We start from the raw sequence: 22,189 nt of genomic DNA, 5'->3' as shown, positions 1-22,189 counted from the left end.
AAAACATGTTAGATGACCTGATACAATTGTATAATTCTCTACTCTACCCACAAAACCTCCAAGAAAATTTTTGGCCGCTTCCACCCTCAGACCGTGTAGTGATGGAAAAATGTTGGTCGAAATAGATTTTCAATCGAAACGAAGAGCTCGCCTTTTCAACAAAAATAGAAATTTGAACCAAATGGTAGATTAATAAAAAATGGACCGTACTCTATAAAACAAAAATTCATTTGAAAAAGTCTTAAAATACACATGTAAGATGTAGAAAAAAGTCTACTCAAAATACGTGCTTGAACTATTAGCAGTAAAATTTACAAATGAAAGCACACTTGTTTTGAGATTTTTGCTTGGAACCATTTGGTTTCACAAAAATATGTAAGAAAAATCAACTATTGATATTCTTCTTTATGATGCCTTTGCAATTTTTCCTGGCTTAGAGAAAATTCTTTCCCACGGGACGGATGACGTAGTCACGGGCAGGTAGTTACGTTACAAATATTAAACGAAATGGTTAATAAGGGGTTGAAAATTCAAGATTGGATAGAAAATCGAATAATAATAATGATCAATCTCGATCTCCTCGATATTTGAATGCAGTTAAACTCATTTTCGATTTTAATCGAAATGGACTTTTCCATAACTAAGTCCGTAGACTCACCTATGACCTTCACGACATGGGCATCATACACTTATTTCTTCTTGGTAGTGACGCGGGTTTGTACCGAATAAACCTGTGTGGCGAAGACAAAATTGTTGCTATAATTATTTAACAATGAGGAAGCTTCACAAAGTAAGCTCGCTCACAATTAAATATATAGGTGGCAGCGTATTTCGTACCCGTATGGAAAATGCTAAACTGTAATATTCGTGGGCACCACTTCGGATTACTCGATGATTATGCAGTGTCCTACGCAGCGAAGACGCCATTTCGGATTCAAGCGTGGAGGCAAGCGCATGCGCAGAACTTTCGCAAAATTTGAGAGATGATGGGCTTTGATCACCTGCAAACGGATTTTGAGTTCGCTCCAAGAGTTTGTTTGATGGATTTCCATAGGCGATAAACCACAGGCACTGCTCCTGCGAGAAGCCGTTAATACACAGTCTAACTTCATCAAAGCACTATGTAAAGCTTAACTCTGTGAAATTTTTCGAACCAACGAGTGCTTTCCAGTAAGTACTAACAAGCGAGAAATGATGTTTCACAATAGTTGGGGATCCTTCCGTGGGAGATGAATGCAGGCGCAAAATGAACCGAAATACCCCCGGAAATAAATTTTCATAATACTCAATGCATCAACCTCTCGAGAAAACATGAAAGTTTATAGGACAAAGAGCGAAAATTACTCAGAGAAGATCTATTTTGCCTTCATCGGAATTCAAATCAGGATCTCTCAAGTTGGAGGCAGGTGTTTTACCACGAGGACTACCAGATTTTTGGTAGGAGGTAAGAATTTGGTAGCTCAAGAGATTGGACCCCAGCACTTAAGGTGAATGATTTTTCCTCTTAGGAGTTATCTGTCAGCGCCCACTACCTATCAATTGAGACTACCAATAAAGGTGACACGATCAGTAGCCCTTTTAAGGTCTCCGGCATACGAAGGAAACGTTGGCCATTTTTAAACCTTTACGCAGGTTAACCCCAAAATGTATTAATATTGACAAATATTGGCCACGTACTTAAAAGTAATTTGATGGAACATTAAAGAGTTGAAGGCATTATTTTATGGTTTTCCACGGTCGACGTTTAGATGTGCGAGTCGACCTTCAAAACGTCGTAATTTCATACTTTCAAACGCAGCATTGTGCATATAAACAAAAGGCTCAAAGTAATATGGACAAGAGCCACTGATACATAAATAAAAAACATTGTTGCTAAGGGTGAAATGTAGTAGAAACGATCTAGAGGGAAGACCTTCACAAAATTACAATTAAAACAATATAACGGAATACGTCATTCATGGTTAACTGCATAACATTCTCCAGGAAACATTTTTGGTTGTGGTGGGCTGAAGTAAATGTAATACTTAGGACTTCATGGGTTCCACACATTTGGTCCTCAATCGCAGATTAACACTTAGGAAATTCTAAACTTCTCTTAATAATATTTTGTTTGTATCAGAGGCGTAACTAGGTATATGCTTTGGGGGGATGAGATGGCCAGGAGTGGCGACATACACCCCCCAGGCAACGTGGGGTGGCGGGGGGGAGCCACCCCAGGTTTTCGGCCAGGTCACCCCAGCAGTTTGGAGATGAAAATTTAACATAACTTTACATTGTTTTTGTTGCACTATGAATAGGAGCAATTCATTATTCATTTTTGACCAACAAATTTGACCAACTGATTTTCCCCAATTTTTCATGTAAAGTTGCGGTTTCATTTGATATGCTGAGGTGATCTTAATTAGTTATTTCAGTTTTCGCTCCGGCATTGCCTGTTTTATTTTCGTTTTAACAATATTTACTAAACTTGTTTATGCGTCTACTTTAAGATCTTATTAAGTGCATTAACAAATATTTTTGCAATACTTTTAACGCTAGTATAAATTTAAATAAATATAAATACAGATGGATGAGAAATAATTGTCAATTAATATGATATAGCAGTTTTGTCAATAAAACTATTCATGAAACCACTGCATGAACAAAAATTTGGCTATTTACAGAAAAAATCGAGGGTGGTCGTTTTTCGCTACATTTGTTCAAAATTGACCTCAAATATATTGTAAATGTGAAGGCAAAGGAAAAAAGCAATCTGGTAAGTTATGCACAATTTATTTGAAATAATATATGCTAAGTTTCTACTTCCTAGCTCGAAAAAATCGATTTTGAGGTTTTGGCCAGCTTTTTTCGATTCTAGCTAACTATGCGACGGTAGAAAACAATTATAACTTATTGTTAGATATTGGAGTTTGCAGACCCATAGCTTTAACATTAAAGTAGGAATATTAAGCAGTTTAAATAGGTAGTTTTGAAGTGAAAGTGAGTTAACTATGCAGCTCATAATTTGTATAAAATTCAAGATTTATTTTAAGAGCAGTAAGGAATAGAGCAGTAAAAAGTCACGAAATTTAAGCTTAAACATTGAATTTAGAGGGAATTTCTACGAAATGATTTTCAAAACCAATCAAAAAGACCGATATTTGGTTAAGAGAGCTAAAACTATGTAATCTGTGCCATGCAACATTTTAAGTAATACATCATTTATTTGAAGGAATCACGGTGAACGAGAAGTGACATCTGGTCAATGAGGAAAACGGAGAGCAGCGAGGAAGGCGGAGTCGGAGCTCGGGTGCGGCGGGGATCGGAGGACCAACGAGCGGGGAAGATATCGCCGCCCCTCCCTGCCGCACCAAGCAAAGCACACTCCTAGTCAGTCGTCGAAACATACTGTAAATTGTACATTGAAATATTATGATTCAGGGAAGACTTTGACAGCTATGGAAAAGACAATGGCCAGACATCAACTGTTTATCAATAAAAAAAACTAAGATGCTAGTATGCAGCAAAAGAGAGGAAAACTTCTTACGGCTGAGAGCATAGAAGTAAGGTGAAATTCATCAGATACTATACAGGGTGTCCCATTTATCTTGACCACCCGAAATAACTTTTTGTCCAGATGAAAATTCAAAAATGTGTCAAGCAAATGTTCATTAGCCGTCAGGGGGACATTGATCAGTATAATTGCCTTCCTTGTAGCTTTTTTATTTACAAAGATATGAACAGCGGTATGCCTTTTTTAAATGGCACCCTATATTTTTTATTCGGCAGTTCATTTCCTCTCGTATAACTCCTCCTGTTCATATCTTTGTAAATAACAAAGCTACAAGGAAGGCAATAATGCTGATTAATGTCCCCCTGGCGGCTAATGAACATTTGCTTGGCCCTTTTTTGAATTTGCATCTGGACAAAAAGTTATTTCGGGTGGTCAAGATAAATGGGACGCCCTGTATATAGAGCATGGTTCTCTAAAGAAGTGAGAAATGGTCGTTGACAGCAGCGAGGAGGTCGAAAGTTGAAGCATTCGAAATGTGATGCAACCAAAGAATGATGAAAATAAAAGCGATCGATTGGGTAAGTAATGAGGTGCTGAAAAGAGTGGGATGAAAGAGAGTTCTTCTGAAAACCATGAGTAGATGAGACAACTTAGTTGGCCACATTATGAGACATGATGGGCTGAGGAGAAAAATCATAGAAGGAAAGGTGGAAGGGAAGAAGGGACCGTCCCGAATAAGTTACCTACGACTGATTATTAAGAATGCAAAAGAGCAGAAATGCGTCGCTATGAAAAGCCTAGAGATTCCGAACGAGGAATGGAGAGCTGCATCCAATCAATGTTAGAACTGTTTTTTATGATGATGAATGCAAGATTTATGCAAATTTTGAAAGGTAAATGGCTTGTACAAGGGAATACATAGGGATGACACCAGTCCGACCCGCAGAAGAGAGATTAACGCTGCTTTGTGGGGTGAATTTTCATTCGTTTTCAAAAACGTCTGCAGTACGCGATTCAGCGCATAGCGATCCAATCATTCTCATTCATGTTTGCAGTATAGTATGTTCCATCTTAAAAAACAGCATTGAAAATTTATACATTTGACAGCACCATCATTAATATACCTATTGTCTCACATCTTTAATTATGGCCTATTTTCCATTGAAAATGGCATCGTTCTGTCGTCAGCAACGTGATCAGCGACTTTACCGAATCCATTTTCGTCCAGCGTAATGGGTGGCAACACATCAAGTGTCCCACTGAAAATACTCTATAATAATTTATTTGGACTGGGTATAGACTGGTAATGAATTTAGCTACCTTGGTAATCAGAAATGGCCGAAATAAATGGGAAATGGCCAGTAGAATAGCAGTCAAAAATATGCTTCCATCAAGAAGAGGAATATACGGCTGCGAATACAACTGTTGAAGAAAGGTAGCAATTCATCAATACAAATATTTGGAGTATGATCATTTATGGTGGTAAGGCATGCATTGTTGGGAGCGTTTGAAATGAGGTGTTACAGAAAAAATGATAAAAACGCATTGGCTAGTGCATGTGCTTAATGATGAGTAAAGAATAGTGGGAGTGAAGTCTTTTGAAAATATTTAGTGGGAGTTGGAAAAAACTTTAACGACTACAGCATAAAAAATGATGGTATGTTGACAACAATTTTTTAAAGACAAGTGGCAGGGCCTTGACCGACTGAGATGCAATGCGCAAGTTACGGACGGCGCAAAACAGAAGAATCATTTGAAATTTAAAATACTGGGTCATACGATATTAAGGGGAGACAGTCAAACCAGTAATCAGAATTCAGACTCTTTTTTTCTCGTAGCAGAGCGGCATTGAAAAAGAATAAAGGCTAATGGACTCATGAGAGGCCCTGGTAAATACGTGAAGAATGGTTACGGAATTTCTAATAAAAACTGCCAAGGGTTGCATAAAGAAATAAATCTCCCGATCTCAAGCACATATATCCGCGTCTCTCCATATCTCTTCTGGACGACAGTTTCACCGAAGTAGCAACCAGCTTTTTCATTTCATCGAAGAAACGATACACCACTCTTTTCCACCTTATCCTAAAACAGTGGGTTATCGATAGTTCGATGACAAAAGAGGCCGATTACAATATCGGCGAAGCTCTCATCTGGATAAAATTTTCAATTCATCCGGATTTCATCGTGCATTTTTCAGAAACTTTCCCTCTTGACATCCGCACTGTCTTACCCGTTTCACAATATATCTTGGTTGACAACTCAGGCCCTGGAATTTATTTCCTCAATATTTTATGCTCTTTTACGCAGTTCTCAAGCCTTCCGTTTGGCTGTCCTAAGAAAAGCTAATAATCCCTCAATATCGTACTAAAAACCCACTGGTATTCCTTAGCTACCTGCTTCCTAGGGAAATGAGGCCAATGAGCATACACGTTTCCTCTGTTCCCTTACTCCTGGAATTTGAATTTTTTGTGTTCTTGGTTTATTTCATTGCCTTGCACCAGATGATGGCTCTGTGAGCTGAAGCGCGTTAAATATTTATTTTTGAAAAGTGAAAAACTAAGTGCCCTTTCACAAATTCACAACAGTTTTCTGAAAATTCCTAAAAAAATTCATACACATATTGATGAACAACATTTCATACAAAATCCATTTTAAACTCACTAGTACTTCTATGCTTCAAATACCTTCCCTTAAATCGTAGCAAAAACTAAATGAAGTCATGGTTAAATATATGAACCTCTTTTCTAGAAACTTTCGAATGGCCTATATAAGTGTGCATGTGAATCTAGTTAACTACATAGGGCACAAGACGCGGCCATGAACTCCAGAGGTAAAAAGAAAGAAGTAAGAGAGAGATCCTCACGAGTCGGGAGACATTATTTGCCGAGCGAAAAACTCGTTATCTGTCGACATTAAGCTTCCCCCTCTGGGAAGGGGCGGGGGGGGGGGGGGTGTGGGTGGTAATATGCGAATGAAGGAGAGAGGTAGGAGGGGGGAGGTAATTAAAGCAGGGCAGCAAACGGATTTGTTGACTCGCTGCTGTAACGGCAAAAGTTTCCCGAATGGGATATCAGAAGACGTCCCTCCAATCGGCTTATGAGCAACATCTTACGTCGCAGGGAACACGACGTGCTCGGCAAATTCAAATTTCCGCAGCAGCAGACAGGAGGAACCTCCAGAGAGAGAGAATGTCTCGACGTGTTATCCGATGTTCGCTCTAATTGACGGGAAAGTTGTCTTGGTTCACGTGACAAGGCGTCGCGATGCAGATAGCTATAGAAAATTAAGGAGGAGAATATAAAAACGTTGTCATGTTATATAGTTAAATATATAGTAGTCCATCGATCCGGTTTTAATAAAATAAGTGAAGAGTTTCCAGGAAATGAGTACCGTCTTATAAAATATGGTTAAAATTATAGAGAAATAATTTTTGGCACATTAAAAATATGAATTTCGTATCGTATAGTCATCGTATAGTATACATCACAAAATGTGCATCATCTCCAGTATATTTGGCGAGTTAGGATGGTGATTTTTTTTACAGGAAAGCAGATCAAAGTATGGGTTAAATTTATTTAGTAAAGCCGGAGAATATTTTTTCTATTATGACGCGAAAAATTCTTCGCCTGTCGTCTTACTATGGTAAACGTGATCACGAAAAGATAATAAAGAAAATACACTGCAAAAAAGAGAGATTTAGAATATTATTCTTTCCTCGTACTATTAAGGATAGCAATGGTGTCTCTATCAATAATATAAATGTCGTCACTCGCTAGGACGATATGTCGAATGGTAATCTTTTTCCAATGTTGTTCTGGCTGTGCATGGATTTAATACAGAAACTACTAGCCATTGGCAAATTATGCTAACTTTGTATAAACGTAGCCAGATAATTTGCCATTATGCGTAATATTTTATGACTGTGTGGTTATCATATGAGGATCCTATTGTATGTTGTTTTGTCACCCCCTGCCAAAAACCCTAAAGGTGGCCAGAAGAGTATGATTTACATGTGTACATATTAAACTACTTTATCTCATAGTTCCTAGATCTATTCGGACTCATTTGATACATGTACATACTACCTCGGAAGCCGCCTAAAAGGCGTGTGGAAGGGAGTGTTAGGACACCAGCACATAGAAGGATATGCTCCAACGAAATTACGACCGGCATTTATTAAAGTCCTTCATGGTTCGGGTGAAAAGGGAATTCGCATATCCATCCGTTCGGCAAAATATCTCTCTCAATTTATCGCTTCTATCGGACCTGGAAATACAGTGGGGCTCTAATATTATTTTCTCCGTATCGTTCTTTAAGATATCCATTCTCGATTGTTCTAACAATCTAAGCCTAGCGTGCAGCTTCCGAGTCTCCAGCGGCTCCCGGCCTAATTCACTTAACATCTGGGTAACGCTGTTTGTACGCCCGTAGCAGTTTTTTACGAACCGCGCAGCATTGCTTAATATTTTATTCAGTTCGCGCATTAAGTCTTTCTGCACTGGATCGCATACGTTCGCTGCATATCCAAGGTGTGGTCGGACGAGTACGAAATACCACCTTTCTTTTACTTTCTCATCCGAAAATCTTTACACAATACGCTTGACGAATCCTAACCTCTTCAGTGCTATGCCGCAAATATTCCTTTTATGTGTTCCCCGCGAGAGGTTCGAGGTTATCGTAACTCCAAGGTACTTTACTTCGTCTGTTGCCTTTATGTTAATACTGCCCACAGCATAAACAGTTTAAGTTGAACAAACTCTGAAAAAAAGCACCGACATGCATTTGCTCAGATTAAAGTCGAGTCCCTACTCTTGGCTCCACAAATAAACGTTGTTTAAATCCGATGATAGACTTTCATAGTAAGAGTGATCACTAATTTTGCGATAGATAACAACGTTATTAATAAATAATAACGACTGTCCAAGAAAGCCATGATAATGCTACTGACGATATGCTCGAGTATCTTGTAATTGCAATCCACCAATGTATCCAGTACGCCGCCAATGGTTGCAGACATTGCAACACAAAGTGTTACTCTTCTCATCATCATTTTCAAAACGTTTACTAGTCGGTCGGTTCCATGTCTGAACTGTATGGAGGTTGATTGAGCTGCACCGGACTGAACCTGTGAATGAAGTTCAGGTTCTATCTATGGTTTGTGGTGATCAGTAAAAATTGTAGGAACCCATTGGGATCAAAGCTTGCAATATACCAGGCGATCTGAGACGATGTCATGCAAAAGAGTTCTTGAAATTTCATAAATTATTCAGAAAGCGCTGTGATCGAGAAATCTCTGTTTTGAATAAGCATATGTTTTCATAGATCTTTACGATATCGTCATTGACAACAGACGGACGATCACTGCGAGTCTTATCGTGATTATTTGTTCGTCCTCAATTAGACTTCCTTCCCACTATCTCACCATTCCGTCACTCATAACATTTAATCGCAAACCTCTTGAATTTTACGATGATTTTTAGCCGGCTGTATGCCTAGGAATTGCCTTTATAATTGCAGGTGCCTACAATAAAAATGCGTGGGAAAAATCAACAAAAATGCCATGGTTTGTAGGAAATTAACTAACGTTATCCATCAATTAAGATTACCATGGCTGAGGAGAGAGGGAAAAGGAAGGCGGGGGGAATATTCTGGGCTGTACTTATATTTTTCAATAATATTATGTAGAATATACCGTTAAGTCATAGGAATCGTCAAAAATCTTACCAAGTCAAAGTATTCTTAAGGTAAGAGCGTAATATATTTTATTCTAATCTGGTCATTTATTGGATGGTACGTTATTTGAATTAGCCTACCGGCAGCTGAGGTCATTTGTCCCATAAAGAAAGGGCAGGGGCAGGAGAAACACGGCGTCGGCATAGCCTTCTCTACATGAAAGCTGCCGAGGGGACCACGGTTCAACATCTCATATGACGGACGGATGGCTTCGGTCTCCATGTCCCTGCGCTGCGGCTGGAGGGTTTCGTGAGCTGTTACCTTGGGAAATTCAAACGCTAAGGCGACGTCTTAAGTTCCCTCCATGAAGCACTCAAGCAAGGATTGGGCTGTAATTGAAAAACCTCTGCCACCACCCGGAGTTTAACCCGGACCCACTGGGAAGGAAGCCAACACTATAGCAAACACGTTAACCGAATATTAACACTTCACCTTTTTAATAGTTTTATTAGTATTTATTAAGTATTAATTTTTAATGGAACTTTAATTTATAATGTAAATTACGGCTAGGATAACATTATTCATCGTTGTAGGCAAACAAAGAATTAATAAAGGATCAGGTAAACAGTTTTGCCTTTTTGCCTTGGTTGCATATTGCGTGAAAACAGAAAATTGCACTTGTTAGTATGATTTCTAAGGTTCGTGAGGAAACGGTGTCAAAAAACTGAAAGGTCAAAAACGTGGGAGGATAAATAAATAAGATCAACTTACTATGCTTACAATGAGATAACTAATGGAATAACATGGAAAATGTTACTAGATTACATACCTATTACTAAGCAAAGCGGCTTTAATAGGCATGAAGCCGTTGGGGCACCAGCTATTTAGAAAAAGCGGGCACAATGAAGTCATTTAACAGCCGAGCTACGAAAGAGATTTATTAAAGTATTTTATTGCTCGGGGGAAAAATTGTCTACCTCTCCTTTTGAAAAAATATCTCCCTAATTATCTTGCACCTGTCGGACTTGTAAATTAAATCTCCTGCGCGTGAATATTAAAAAGACACATCTGAAGAAATAATTATAAGGAGAAGCTATTAAATTTGTGGTACCAGCAAAGATGAAAAAAATCTATTTCATATTCCCTGAAATTTAAAGATGTGAGCATAAATTTGAAGAAAATCCGTCACCAAAACAGACTGGCCAAGCAGGGGATTTTAACTTATGACCTGAAGGTGCAGGACCAATTACCGTCGAAACTGACGTTTTCAGGGAAACGAACAATGTGTTGAACACCCTGGAAACAGTAAACCATGAAATGGTAAATTTTTTGGAATTTAAATAAATATTGACGAAAAAATAAGCGATTTCCAAAATATCCACATATAAGTACTACATTTTATAACCCTTCTAATTTACTGAAAAAATTTAGGAGATAGGGATTTGTATGTTAGCTTCTGCATCAGGTTAACGCTTTTGCTGCTACAAACGTACCAGGAACATTCGCACGGTAGACTGCTCCGAGTATATCTTTTCTTTCTCCCTACCGTGTGCTCTCCACTTTCGCTGCATGCGACGGAAAGCTTTCCGGAGAGCTAGCAGGAGCGAAAAGGTTTAATGCCCGACCACCTTAAGTGCCCTAGTTAATATTTCCTCTGAGGTGCTATATCAGCACGACTCGCTTTCACTCGTTGGGTAGACTCTGCCCCTCCTGCGACCTTTCCTGGTCACTCTGCCAGTTCTTATAATTTTTGTCTAACCCTATGACGCAACACTGTATCTCCCTCCACTGTTGATATAATTAGTCACGAAATAAAGCACTTGCACGACGTAAGTCACGAAGTAGTCATGGATAGTGTAAATTCGTTTCTCAACGTCTCACGTGGTCTAGATTCGAAAAATTACATTTAAAAATTCGATTCTTTTATCCCCAAAACACTGTAAAGACAACACAGAAATATATACTTATAAAATTTAGTGCGCCGACAATTATTCGTAAGGTTTTAGACGATTTTGGAGGGGGTAAATTCCATTACTCTTTGTCGTATCTCGTCTCATTCTCCCCAAAAATGTGTTTGAATCAGTCCGGCAGTGATCGGAAGTGGGTTTTATAGTATTCATGTAGATGAGAATCAAATGGATCGAAGGAGTCATTAAAACGAGGAACAAACCACTAATACTCAGGGAGGGGTAAGAATTCTTATCAACATCATGGAAGTGGAAAGATATGATAGGCCACAAGATAAGAAATGTTCGTTGAAAGAAATTTAGGTGGAAAAATTGAGAGAAGACTTCAGATGAATCATGCAGAGCCAACTTCATAATTATCGCAAGGGTTTGAAAAATGACAATTTAAGAAAATGAGAAACGTGATAACGCTTAGCAGTGGGGTAACATCAGCCATGTTTTTATAAAATATTATCATGATACAAAACAAAATTTCGCGTTCTATTATCCGGTGTGATGTATTATTCAATCTGACCTAATCCCCCTCCAAGGCATAGTCCTAGTTACCGCACCGAGTTCTAAGATTACATGAAAATTTTAACTCATGCTTGAGATGAGGACCAATATGTTCCTTGTTTATATTTCACCTTCCAGAATACATCTTATCAATGTAGAAAACAGCGGTCAAAATAGCGGCTGCACATGAAAAGTATCATTATATATAATATACGTATCTACGAGCAGGTGATTTGTCTCACTTTTTCCTTTTTCCAACATAATTCTGCTATATGGGGTAGCAATTTTGGCCCCTGCTTTTGGTTTTTCGAAAAAAATATTGAAAGCTTCCTATTTTTTTAGTTTTATCATGGTGCGCAAAGAAAGGATGACGTTCATAAAATGGTTGGATAGCGTATTACATGAGAAAAGTCCGGGAGTGAATACAATTCTGCTGAAAAGCCTGAAAGTGTAACTACATAACCGGCCGCAAACAAAGAAGTAGATGATCATCGAAGGAAATGAAAGGTGAATGAGGTGGACGACAAAGAATAACTTGAATCGGTCTAGTGGAGACCAAATAATAAGTACTTCAGTGAATGTACAGGCACCAATTTAAACGCTATTACAGAAGAGATATGAAGGTCAATGTGTACATTAATAGGGCAGCTTTATCTTCAGATGCAGTTTAAAACGGGTATAGATGGGGTCCAAAACGAGTATAGATGGAGTAAAGTAAGGAAGTAAGCATAAACGTCATTTAAGGGAGTTATATTATGTAAGATAGCTAGAGGACTATTTTCGCTACAGGTACATTAACCCAAACGAGTTTATGTGTACGTTATTTATGGGTACGTTTCCTACCACCAGAAACATGAAAGCGTGAGATTGGTATTTGTATTAAAACAACTTTAATATTGAATGTTACTTGGGAACTTTTTGTTAGTCTCTTTGTGTTTCCTACCATCTACTATGAAAACATAACTTTAAGCGCTTCAACCTATTTACCATATCTTTTTGTCCTTAATACTATTTATTCACGCACTGGATGAGCATTGCTCCCAACGAAATCTCATTTAAACTTGCTTGTATACCGTACCGTATTTAAAAGCGTAATTGAATGCAAAATTCCATCATGTAAACACCCAACATGCGCGAATGCATGAACAGAAAATTGAACCAGTTCTAATTTGTTTTGTGCATTCGTAAATATTCCATTCCGCTCCATTAAAGTCGTTCATGCATTTAGAAATTAACACAAACGGTTCAATGCATCGCCTAACAAGGCCTAAAGAGTGCATTAAATCGTTCAATGCTGGTGCCTTGAATTCAAGGCAACATTAACAGATATTTTGTGGCCAACTATCACGTTTGCGGCTATATCTGGTGATTTTTACATTTAGTGTAACTAATAATTTATGGAATGAGGTAATATTTTCTTTACATTTTGAGTCCTTCTGAGCCATATATACCTCATTATAAGGTTATCTGCCTTTTCTATCAAACAATAAGTATATATTTAGGAGGGAGAGTGGAAAGTTATAATTTCCATATGAAAAGTTACTTCTTTTATCATCTATTTCCTTTTTTACAAATTTTTAGTGATCTCATCTCTTAACTGTTCCTATTATCGCAAACAGTTTCCAATGTTTCGTAAATAGCTTTTATTAATATTTTCAGCATTGAATGTGTTAATAGTTTCGCTCATACTTAAGATACAAGTCTACATCCCCCTTAGTTTGTATTAACTCTTCTAGTTTTAAACTACGTAATACCAACGAACAGCGTATATCGCATTATAAGAGCAACTGTAATAGGAGACACTCACGTTTGCACGTGCCAGAGGCATCGGCGGAGGTTCGGCGCAGGAGTCCGGGTTGGAGGACGCAGCGCAGTCCCGGTGCGCATGCGCCGTGGAAGCCCTCCGGCCCGCCGCACGGTTCGTCCTCGACGCGTGCGCAGACGCGGCAGCAGCGACACGCGTCCCACACGACCCCACCGCCAGCCGGACACTCCCACGCGTGCACGTCTTCGCACTCGGAACGCGTGCACACGCAGCTGAGGGATGTGGTGGGCGGGGAAGAAGTTTGTGACGTCAGGGCGGCCGCACCGACGACGGCCGAAGCCATGCGAACGAATAGCAGAAGTATCGAGAGCAGCGGAGCCATTGCGGACGATGCACGCGTGACTGCGTCAAATGGGAAAGAATTAAAAAGCCTCTCTCCGCTAAGAGGAATATACCCTCACGTATCAACACTGCACACGAAAGGGAACACTTACACTGAAACTCCGGACATCACTTTGGAAGCACTTTGATTTCTCTGCAAAATTCGAGTTTGATCTGAAGACGATGAGATATGGTAAGACAAACGGAGTCTGGAATTGGTACTTCAGGGGCGTCTTCGTTCCTTTTTAATCCGTTGTGCGTCAACTTGACTTTATCAAGGCACAACCATCACTCTCTTTCGTCATCTATTGCTTCAGAGCCACAGCAGTACTTCCCGCACGCAATATTTACTAGAAGAAAACAGGACTTTATCCGCTTCGACCAATTCACCACACTTTTTACCCTTAATTCTAATTATATAAATACTATTTATTCACACACTGGATGAACGATATCTCATTTCAACTTGCTTACATACCTAAAATCACTTCCACGACTAAAATCTATTGTCTAGACACGGCAATTACGACAAAGAGAGTGACGATGCTGTAATTCAGAAAGTAAGCTAAATTGCTTTATTAAAATTTCTTCACAACATTGAGTTAAAGAGGAAATATGACGAAGATAAGAATACAATAGAAATAGACAACGAGGGCTCCTTAAAGACAGCTGCCTCACTTAACAGATCGGTCGTAATAAATACCTTTCTACACACTTGAAAAATAATCCCTCTCAAGTTGATCTTTCAGCATAAGACATTTTTCTAAATTACAACTTTGATAAACATGTGATATGCACAGGGTTTTCTTCAGAGATTCATTCTATGAACACTCGGTATAGACAGTGATATACTTAAACAGACCTTTCAACAGGGACAGGCCAAGAGGTACCCTAGTGAACTTTTATTCTATTGATACGCGTTGACATCATAAGTAGATTTCCCTATTCCACTGCACACACAGGCAAAACACAGATGACACCAAAACTGATGGTGTCAGCTACACGTTAACAGACATCAAGTTTAGGGAACACTTTCTTGATAAAATAGGAAGACTTAGCGCTAAATGCCAACAACGAGAAGACAATGTTACGTATGGACTTCACAACTGAACTCATATGGAATTTCAATATGTTGTCGACTATATGCGCTGGTTATCGTTTATCGCTGATATATCACGTCGTATTAATACCAACTACAGGCGACACTAAAAATGCCAGATTTGACGGCTGTACGAGAAAAAGTTGAAAGAACACTTTCTGGATGCAATATACGTGGGAGGAGGAAGACAGAGACACAAATTACACACATTTCAACTGCAACCGATGGGGTGCGTTTGGATATGTGGTCGTCGATATGTTAATCGTTTGTGCACCGATATGTAGATGTGGTAGTATTAGTAGGAAGTGTTTTTGTACACGACAGCTGGGATATGTGCACCTGTTAATTGCCGTTTTTATAATCCACAGACTTCTGACATTCAGGCGGGAGCGGCTGCTCCCGGGCGCGGCACCGCGTCAGCCTGGCAGCGGTGCGGATGCCGGGTGCCGGTTGCTGGATGCATGATGCCTTCGTGAAGAACCACACGTCATCTGTGGGTCGCGTGTATGTAAATGGTCCCCGCTACGAACGTGTCAGCCTCCGAGCCACACGCCGCGGCAAAAAGCAATTGTTTGCCAGGAGACCACGGTTGCCATGGACGCACCTCGGTCAACAACCAGGGTCAGAAAGGTTTGCGCATACCAGGGTATCAAAATGCAAAAATGCGGAAGATGTCGTGTTTTGGTAAGAATTTGTTGACGGATCACCTTCCGGTTGTTTACGCACGGGCAGACGACAGTCGACTGTTTGAAGATCTACCGTCGAGGCCACACACGGCGGGCACTAGTGCGATTTTTCAGAGGGGGGTTGTCGGAGGGGAAAGGGGATGCGCGCGCAAACGATCTATCAGGTGTGCTCTGAGTCCACGGCAGCGCTGCAATCGGCGGCGGAGGGGGAGGGAGAAAGGTGGGGGAAGGATTACAAGGAGGGGTGGAGTTGGGCGGTTTTACGGTTCAGCGGTTTCATTTTCCTTACGGCCGGAATACCGGTTTGCATTATTTTTTTACATAAGTTAACAGGGAAAACGGTTCCTGAAACTTATGTGTCCATAACAATCATCTGAGTGTATTCACCCGGAAATGGAATAATTCCATTCCATATATTCATTAATGTACTGTTGTGTCAGTGGCGCAGTGAGGGGGGTTTTGTGGGATAAATCCCCCCCAACTCAGAGAAATTTTTGATTTTAATCTATTTTACTTAATTGGATTAATATTACTTACAGAATAGTGTAAGGATTAATAAAATATCTCTCAGAATTCCGTAAAACTCACCATTTTGAACCATTAATCTGTATTTTCTATGGCGGAGGGCCCCTGGACCTCCCGCTTGCCCTGGTAGGTATGCCACACCCCTAGGCCCCCCAGTATTACTTGCGCCTGAAACCCCCCCTAGCCTTTATTCCTAGCTGCGCCCCTGTGTTGTGTCACGTCCCAGAATAGCCAGCTTTGTAAAACTACGCCTCACAAACTGCACCCCTCACTTAACAGTTAACCTTCCTCTTCGTAGAAAATATCCTAGGTTCACCCTTAATATATAATGGCACGGTGGAGACTCCGTGATCACTCACATGGCATTCCACCAGGGGTGTAGTCAGGACGATGGTTGGGAGGGGGAGGAATCCGGGGGGTCAGGAGGGCTAAACACCCTCTTGGAGACAAAGCAACTATTTTTATCTCTAGAAATCACATTTTTTGCTAATTTGTCACTTCAAATTACACAATGAAGGTTTTTTTCGGGAAAATTTTTTGCTAAAGCATATTGTTGAGTAGAATAAAATTGTTTTATAGGTTATTGTATCTGCTAAAATAAATTCGTTTGGGGGGCGCGTGCATCCTGCCTTCCTCACCCCCCCCCCTCCATGGTTACGCCACAACACTCCGCAGTCTCTATCGTTAACGATAAAAAGAAGAGCACAATGGTAATTTCCACACTTTTAATGTCACAACTCAGCAACCGACCATGGTTTCAACACGTGTCATTTTCAAGGTGAAAAACCCAGTACTCTCTCGGTATATATACCCAGGACAAGGTAGGAGGTGGGGGCATATGGAATTAGGTTTTCACCTTGAAAATGACACTTACGTGTTGAAACCATGGTCGGTTGCTGAGTTGTGACATTAAAAGTGTGGAAATTACCATTGTGTTCTTCTTTTTATCATGAATATAAAGAACTTCCACAAAATCGAGCCGGATACGATTTTATAAGGTGTTTAACGAGTCTCTCATTGGTCATTTATTGGGAAGTGCGAGTAGTACTTTTTGATCTTAAATGGAGTGTCGAGTCGAATTGAAAACAACTCGCGAGTATCGAGTCGAGTCGAGTTTGGCAATTCCTGAACTTGGTAAAACAGCAATGCATAATCCAACATCATCTTATTTTTCCAATCCCCTGATGAATTTTCAGTTCTAAATGCTTAGCTTCATGTAAAAAGGAAAAGATAAAGAGGAAAATCTATGGTTATTGTGTTACAATGAGGAGATGAAGAAAATTAATGTGTCATAAACAGTTCCGTAAGCACAATTGTAATGAATTAACCTCTAGACGCCTCCATGTTACAAGATTACTGCCTGAAGAACACCATCTTTTGCAACACACTCGCGTGGCTGGGCAAATACTTCCTGCCAAAGTTACAAGTTTTGAGAGCCTTGGGAATTTTACTTAAAAATTATAAAACCGATTTATAAATTCACGATCTTGAATCTTCGTCGACTTTAAGTGGACAAAGTGAACGAGCTATAGAACTTACCTTTAGATTTGTAGACCAAAAATATTTTTCTTTACTACCTACTTCGTTTAATAAACCATGGCAACCTTTTTTTTGTTAGTTCAAGAAGGGCACTAAACGCAACAAATGAATTAACAAACATTAAGGCCGGACGTACGTAGTACTGGAAAAGGTTAAAAGATGGCACCACTTGTGGCGTCGAACACCGGGAAAAACTTGCTTGTCCGCTAAAAGGTGCATTTTTTCCATGGAAATCCTAATTTTTTTATGCATTTCCTCGGCGTTTGAGTGATTTTAATGCGATCATGATTTCCCGACTTGCTTGATGTCTGATGATGACAGCTTCACTCGTAATCCACCACTCCTGGTCTTTTTATCTGAAGACTTAGGCGGGAATAGTGGTGAAGTTATTGCCATTGGAAATCAAACACGGCGGAAACACGGCGTTGGCATTATCCTGCTCTAAACGAAAGGCGCCAAGCGTATCATGGCTTAACGTCCCATTGGACGGACGGAGTCTTGCGAGTGAAATGTCCTCCGCACAACATTCAAATAGGGATCGAACAGTCTCTGATAATTCTCAATCAATTAAATTCCCTGACATTTCAAGGAATCCCATAACAGATTGTAATATCTCTGGCATTTTCCAGGCCGGTATGAATCACGCCCAAATTAAAATTTGCTAACTGATTCCCGCGGAGGATGGACCTGAAGAAAATTCTATGAATTATGAAAAACATACTAGAAACATAAAAAAATTGGCTACATATATGCTTAAAATTAATATAAAAACATAAAGTGGCAAAAACCAAACTGATACTTGGAAGGCATACACTTTAGGAGGTGAATGAATTCTGCTGCTTGGGTAGCCGAGTGACCCAAGATGAGCTAAGCGAGAAGGATATAGTCAGAAGAATAGCCCAAGTGAAAAGGGCATTCCTCAATAAGAGAGGTATCCTTATAGCTGTGAATCTAAAGGTTGTATATATTGAATTTAAAGAATGAGAAGTTCGATGGTCATGTGACGCGGCAGTTTAATTGAAATTATTGTTGGTGGTGGAATTGGTAGACCACGAATGAGATACATAGAGGAAGTTATGAAGGATGTTAAGCAGGATAATATTTGGAGCATGCTTTTTTGTGGAATTGAGGCATGGGCGACGGCTTCAGTATAGAAATAATGGATGGAATCTTTCGCAATGTGGTGTAATAGAAGAAGATAAAGTCAAATGGAAGGGTTGTGTAAGTAATACGGAAGTTCTAAGAAGGATACCAGAGGAGAGAAGTCTTATGAAAGATTTGGGTTGAAGAAAGGACAGTTTAATCGAAAAGGTCATGTAACACGGCATTTTAATCAAAATTATCCGTGAATGACAGTTGGAAGGGAAGACTGGAGAAGTAGACCACGAATGATATTCATAGATAGTGATGAAGGATCGAAAGCAGGAGAATTTTTTGGGCGTAAAAAGATTTGCAGAGGTGGATTAGAGTGGGGAGCTGCGTAAAACCAATCTAAGGAGTCAGGTATCCAATTTATAAAAAAAAAACCGCAAAAGCAATACACTTCCAGTAGTTTTGACGAACTCGAACTAAATATTATATAAAGTACACCGGGACTAGCCACGGTGATAAATTTACGGAGTCACCCGCAATGCAGAAATTGTGTTCAGGAATCTAACGATCCGCAAATCAGTTATATAATTGACAAGTTCTCTATGAGTACCACGAGAAGAGAATAGGGATGGGATTACAAGGATATCCTATCTTCTATGCCTCACAGAGGCTCTTGTCTCATTAGAATATGTGTATTTCAGTGTATCTACCACGCCTGAAGGGCTAAGCGACAAGACTCCCAAGCCAAGGAGTCGGGCGGATTACCTCGTTTCAATTCAATCGACAAGTTGGGCCCAGCTGAGAACGCCCAATGCAGTGCTCCAATTTGTAGGTGACTATTATGAGGATGAAATGCTTAATTCATACTTCACTCACTTTCATGAGGCACTTGCTTAATTCATTGCCCTTTTAGTTCAAATTCATGCAAGGAATAGCAATTAGAAAAATTGGAAGATGTAGAGCAAATAGAACTTTTACTACATTTTCTATATTTTATAAATTTCGTAGCCTGTGTTTCTTGTTATGAATATTTCTTTTTCATCAAATTATAATCATATGCGCTCATGCATTTTTTACTTAAATTCAATGCTCAAATGCCTGCCGCAATATTTTGTGGAGCCATATGTCTCCATTTTTTCATTGTGATGAGGTAGATTGTATTAATTTGTTTATGAATCAAATCTTTTCACCGATAATTCATGATGGTTATGAATTTAAAAATTAAATTTATGTAGTGAATAATGTTTTAGCATTTTGAAGATTATTACAACCTTGCTGATGCAAATTAAAAGAAAATTCCACCACCCCTAGCGATTTATATGCATGCATGAACGGAAATCGGAAACAAAAAAGTGAAATAAATGATACGGCATGTTAATATTTATGCCACGGCAGTAAGTAATAGTCCCTCCGAAATTACGAAGCAATCTATATCAGGAAGTGGTATAAGCTGTGGCATAGCCAAGGGTTGGGTTTTCTGGGTTACAATTCCCCACCCCCTCGAGCCTTAAAAAGGGACGCCAAAAACGGGTAATATGACCTCAATATATAACTTAATAAATAATCTTACAAAATTACTGTTTTTGAGCCCTAAAAATCATACCTTCAGCTTCGAAAATCCCTAATTTTTCCTTGGGAGTACCCTTCTTTGCCCTGGGGTGTTTTCTATACACCCCGGAAGATCCCCGAAATCTCCGGTAAACCCTCAACTATTACAAAATCCTGGCTACTCTTCTGGTATAAATAGGGGATAAAATTTGTGTCACGAAATTTTAACACTGAACTAGTAGATGCCATTGGAATCGGGTACCCAGGGTGGGCGCGCAAAGGTGAGAGCCGGGAGGCTATTACACCCGCGCTTACTCGGGAGGTGAAGGACAGAGGGAGGAAAAATGGAAGGGGGGCGCCGTCGCGATAAGGAACCCGGCAACGCCTCCAAAGGATGGGATTGCGATGGAAGGAGTAGAATAGGGAACCCAACGCAGTCATCAGGGCAGCGTGGGCTACCACTTGCGAAGCCATGATTTAATGTTTCTACAGAAATTGTAGAATATTCCACAAACAAAAATATTCCACAGATTTTTCCGTAGATTAATAGTTGGTGTCAGTAGAAAACAAAATTACTAATGATAATTAGGTCGAAAACGCATCATTTTAAAGCCATTTCCACTCATAGTATGCATATGGCTGCATTCTACCATACTGAGCACAAGACCCAGGCAGCAGATGATGTCTATAGGACATCCAACTATGACATATATATATATACAAAACATGTTATTATTACACGATGGATATTTTTACAATTTTAGATATATATCTAACTTGTAACATCCACCATGAGTGGTAAAAATAACGTTACATAGGTTGAAATATCCGTGATATTAAATTATTGTTGTTCCAAACAATATCCTTAGGTAGTATATGTTCTGTAGAGAATTGAAGATCATAATTTTTTTGTCCTTATGCCTGGGGTATGCCAAAAACCATAATAAACACACCCACTATCTACCCATTAGGTGTTATGACAACGTCTAAAGGCCGTATCACACTAGCGACTGCGACCGCCGCTGCGACCGCGATTTCGGCTGCGGCTGCGACTGCACCCCATCACACATTGCGGCCGACGCCACGATCGCGCATGCGCACGTATGAACGTTTCTGCTTGTGGCTTGTTTGTTTACGAAAGCCCAAAGAATGGATAGAGAGCAGCAATTGTTGAAATTGTTCCTAAAATATTTTAAAACGTACTTCATTATTAGTCACCTGTGTACTCGGGTCCAATATCTAATATGCTGGGCTTCCATCTTCACTTTAAAAATCCGAAATTATCTCAGCGTTATCTCACAACCTTCTTGAACTCCCCTCGCTACGGTAACCAAAACATACACGTCTGCCGCAAGCGCGCGAGATTGAAATAGAGCTCTCTGATTGGCTGCGACTGCCTCGCTCTGATTGGTCGACGGGCCTTAAGCGATTTGATCGATGGATTTTTCTTCCTCATAGGAAAATCCACTAGGATCGCTAGAACATTAATTGGTTATGCTTGGTTTCGCTAATAGTAGGACCCCCTTCGCTTCTATAGCGTTGGGGTGTTTTTCCCTCGTCCCGTCCCTTCCGTTCCTATCCCATCCCAGAGGCGTCGGCGGGCTCCCATCGCGGCGGCGCCTCTATCCTTTTTCCTTCCCTTCCTTCCCCTCCTCGGGTGTCTGGGCGTACAAGACACTGGCTTGGTTCCCGGCACCGGTGCGTTGTATCCTTGAAGGGTTTCCCTGAGCTCTCACACTTTGGTCGACGGGCCAGTCGCAGCCGCAGTCGCGGTCGCAGTAGCGGTCGCAGTCGCTAGTGTGATACGGCCTTAAGCGATGTTGTACTATGGATAACCAAGTCCATCGTTAGTCATCCCTACAACGTTGTTTGGCGAGTCACTTGGATATTTGACAGATATCAATACAGCGTTAATTGGATTAACAT

General features: G+C 40.0%; 1 protein-coding gene across 1 annotated transcript in view; it reads right to left on the bottom strand.

The window, feature by feature from the left end:
- The window catches only part of LOC124166621 (cysteine-rich motor neuron 1 protein-like), a 471,628-nt gene extending 456,022 nt beyond the window's left edge, over nt 1-15,606 (bottom strand). Inside the window, exon 1 of the mRNA XM_046544229.1 lies at nt 13,436-15,606. Coding sequence (XP_046400185.1) covers nt 13,436-13,775 — 340 coding nt within the window. The 5' untranslated portion in view covers nt 13,776-15,606. The remainder of the gene's footprint in view (nt 1-13,435) is intronic.
- Nucleotides 15,607-22,189: the final 6,583 nt, after the last annotated feature.

The sequence above is a fragment of the Ischnura elegans genome, chromosome 10, assembly GCF_921293095.1.
Source record: "Ischnura elegans chromosome 10, ioIscEleg1.1, whole genome shotgun sequence".
Taxonomy (NCBI): domain Eukaryota; kingdom Metazoa; phylum Arthropoda; class Insecta; order Odonata; family Coenagrionidae; genus Ischnura; species Ischnura elegans.
This window is presented reverse-complemented; position numbering and strand designations above follow the sequence as displayed.